General features: G+C 48.3%; 1 protein-coding gene across 1 annotated transcript; it reads left to right on the forward strand.

Moving 5' to 3' along the window:
• The first annotated feature begins 368 nt into the window (after positions 1–368).
• UBXN10 (UBX domain protein 10) lies at positions 369–1,160 on the forward strand. Its single transcript, XM_009071272.1, has one exon. It carries the CDS (start codon positions 369–371, stop codon positions 1,158–1,160), a length of 792 nt encoding a protein of 263 aa, XP_009069520.1.
• The last annotated feature ends 2,368 nt before the right edge of the window (positions 1,161–3,528 follow it).

Consider the following 3,528-nt stretch of genomic DNA (forward strand, 5'->3'; position numbering starts at 1 on the left):
TGGAAACTTAATCTGCCACTGCAGGAGGGGGAAAAAAAAAAAGACTAGATCTGTGCTTTAAACTTCCCTCACCTCCTGTTTGCACTGAGAAAGAGATGTTCTTCCCACCTAAACTTGCTCTAAGCTGGGAAGGGCATAACTTCCTTGTGTTCTGGGTCAGCTTTACTCAGTTTGTCACAAATCCAGCCCCTATAAATAACATCTCCCACCATCCCTGACTCAGTGCATGGCAGAATTTTGCTGCCTGCCCACACAGACACACCAGCTCTGCTCTATTCATAGCTGACACCCATAGGGCAATTAAACCCTCTGGAAGCTTCCTGGCCAATTCCTGTAACTTTTCCCTCTGCTCCCAACCCACAGGTGCAATGGCCACAGCAGTTCTGCTGAGCTCTACACCAGCTCCCCTCTGCTGCCCCTCGAGCACAGCAGCCACCATGCATGTCACCAGGCCCAAATCTGCCAAGGGACGAAGGAGGCCAACCTTGAGCCACTCCCAGGGCATGGAATCCTGTCCTTCCCCACCAGGGAATTCTTCCCCTTCTCCTCGGGAACTGCCCAACAGCCAGAGAGCACTGCTCAGCAAAGCAGCATTCCCATCCAGCCAGGAGATCCCAGAGCTCCTGCAGCAAGTGCCTTTGAGGAGCTCCTCTTCCCTGAACAAGTACAGGGTGCTCCCCTCCATCGGCTGCAAGGGCACGGGGAGCGACCTGGAAGCGTTGGCTGAACAGACCACCCAGCTGGAGGTGAGGGAAGGGCAGGAGGACCCTCCAAAATGCATCAAAACTCTCTCTGGAGAACAAGGAAGCAATGTCTCCAGTGAAGAGAGCTCACACATGCAGCATGTGGGAAGGAAAATGAGGCAGGAGAGCACTTCCATGTCCCCTGTAAGTGTGGAAGAACCTCACTTGCTGCTCGCTGTCCGAGCTCCCTCTGGGCAGAGGTTTGAACACCACTTCAAGCCCTCTGACAGTCTCCAGACAGTCCTGGCTGTGGCAGGAGACAAATTGTTGGCCAACTACCAAGGCTGCAGTGTTGAAACGATGGAGGTGCCTCGGAGGAGCTTCTCTGACCTCACCAAGTCCCTCCATGAGTGTGGGATCCTCCACAAGTCCGTGCTGTGCATCCAGCAGGACCAGCAGCACGATGCAGAGCCTTAGGCACACAGAGATGTCCCCATGGCTTGTTCTGCTGAGTGGGATGCATTGCTTCTTCCAAAAACTCATGTTTCCTGGGCCTATTTTATATCTTGCCATCTTCCACACATTCCCTGTGAAGCGGTTATGGATGTGTTGGAATAGTATTCCAGGTGTATGAACCTGCTCCATAAAAACAGCAGCTTGTTGCACCTGTGCCATCACAAACTGCTTCTGAGTGCCACCAACCTTTGGCCTTTTTGGTTTGTTGAAGCTGCTGTTCATCTTTGAAGACTGAAGTTTCCAAGACATCTCCCTTTGTCATTTTTATAGATTTTTGGGACGGTATCACTTCCCAGAGTAGATCTGGATGCAGACACACCTATTTGGGAAGGTAGAAACAGAACTGTTACCTGCAGGACAACCTTCTGTAGCTTCTCATCATCCTAAGCATCTTCTCAAGGGACTGAAAGGGAGTTCAAACCTCAAACCATCTGGAAACAACAGTAAGGACATTAGTGGGTTATTGAGGTATTAAATTGCAAGAACAATGGGAACATCCTGGTGAGGGATCAGCTCTTCCAGGGTAACTCACTCCAGCTCTTAACTGTGACTAAATCATCCCTGTTAAGAACAGATAGTTACGATTTTGAGCAGCAGGATTTGCTCCTTGGTCTTCCTTTTCTCATTCAGCTCCTGTGATCCGTAGGTAAGAATAGCTGGATTAAGAATGGCTAAGAATGAGATGTTACAAATAATTCCATGTAACACCTTGACACTGAAATGAATCCAAGAAGCAATGATTCATGATTTGACTGAGGAATTGGCTCATGGAGTAAACCATGTAACCCATCATTAAAGGACTGGTTGGGTAACTTGGCAGGTTTAGGGAAACACAATGTGTTTGTGCTAAAAAGTAAAAGATCTTCTGGTTTTCCAGTAGAAATTCTTGTAGTTCAAAGGCAATAATTCAATAAAAATGGACCACTTGCCACACAGATGAACTAGTTTAAATGGTTTGAGGTAAACTCAACTTTTTTTTGAGCCTGTCAAAGCAGCTCAGCACAGGAGCAGAAACAGCACAGGAGCACAAAGCTGACAGTGGTGCTGACCGTGAGTGCAGTATCTGATGCAACAGCAAGGAAGTGTTCAGGGTCCACTGGCTGAGGGAATAGTGTTACCTGCTGCTGAGAGTGATGGGAATTGCACCACAGCATTCCCAGATATCAGAACACATGGTGCCTTCAACCAAACCACAGTGGGGAGCAAAGAATTTCACTTAGTTTCAGGAACAAGGAACATTTCCCCTGTTTCCTTCAGTGTTAGGTGGTTAATTCCCTTTTCCTGACTGTTACCATGTTACTCCTACGTTTCAGAGTGTTTCTATACTGTGTTAGTACAACCAATAAAACCTTTTAGGCTGAAACTTGAACTTCAAATGATTGATGTGAGCTGGAGGTTTAGCCATGACAATCTCCTGTTAAGAAATGCTCTTAATTTGATGGCAAAATACCTTAGGGACTGTCCAGATCTGCCTTCCTGGTCTTCCACACCACTTTGCACCTGCCTTCCTGGAGTTTTTATTTCCATCCTGTGTTGGATTCCTCCTGGATATCTAAGACAAAGCTGGATGAGTTTAGTTCTCACTACCTCACCCAGGCTACAGATCTCCAAAAATGTGGTTTTTTTTGTGAAAAAACACATCAGTCTTGGCCTAGGCAAGCACATGGCAGGGAAAGAACCTCTTTCCCCTCTCAATTCTCCTTCTCTTCCCTTCAGAGCTCTTCTGGGGAGGTTTTAGCAGCAACTCTGCCAAGTCAGGCACTAGGAGGGAAGGACAATATTTATCTGACCTCATTTATTGTGTAGCATCACTTAACAAACCTTGGAATCTTTTCAGAACAGCAGCATTAAAATTCAGTGTGTCACAGGCTGAGAATCATAGAACCAACTGGGTTGGAAAAGACCTCCAAGATCATCAAGTCAAACCCTACCGTGGTCACTAGACCATGGCAGTAAGTGCCACATCCAGTCTCAGCTTCAAAACCTCCAGGGATGGTGAATCCACCGCCTCCCTGGGCAGCACATTCCAATGCCTGAGCACTCTCTCCGTAAAAAAATCTCTTCCTAATAGCCAACCTAACCCTCCCCTGGCAGAGCTTGAGTCTGTGCCCTCTTGTCCTGCTGCTGGTTGCCTGGGAGAAGAGACCAACCCCCACCTGACTCCAACCTCCTGTCAGGGAGTTGCAGAGGGTGATGAGGTCTCCCCTGAGCCTCCTCTTCTCCAGGCTGAACACCCCCAGCTCCCTCAGCCTCTCCTCATGGCACTTGTGCTCCAGTCCCTTCACCAGCCTCGTTGCTCTTCTCTGGACCTGCTCCAGCCCCTCAATGT

The sequence above is a fragment of the Acanthisitta chloris genome, unplaced genomic scaffold (genome assembly GCF_000695815.1).
Source record: "Acanthisitta chloris isolate BGI_N310 unplaced genomic scaffold, ASM69581v1 scaffold7793, whole genome shotgun sequence".
NCBI lineage: Eukaryota > Metazoa > Chordata > Aves > Passeriformes > Acanthisittidae > Acanthisitta > Acanthisitta chloris.

What these genes read in the sequence shown, in the direction of transcription:
- UBXN10 (XM_009071272.1), top strand. Translation starts at nt 369, where the DNA reads ATGGCCACAGCAGTTCTGCTGAGCTCTACACCAGCTCCCCTCTGCTGC.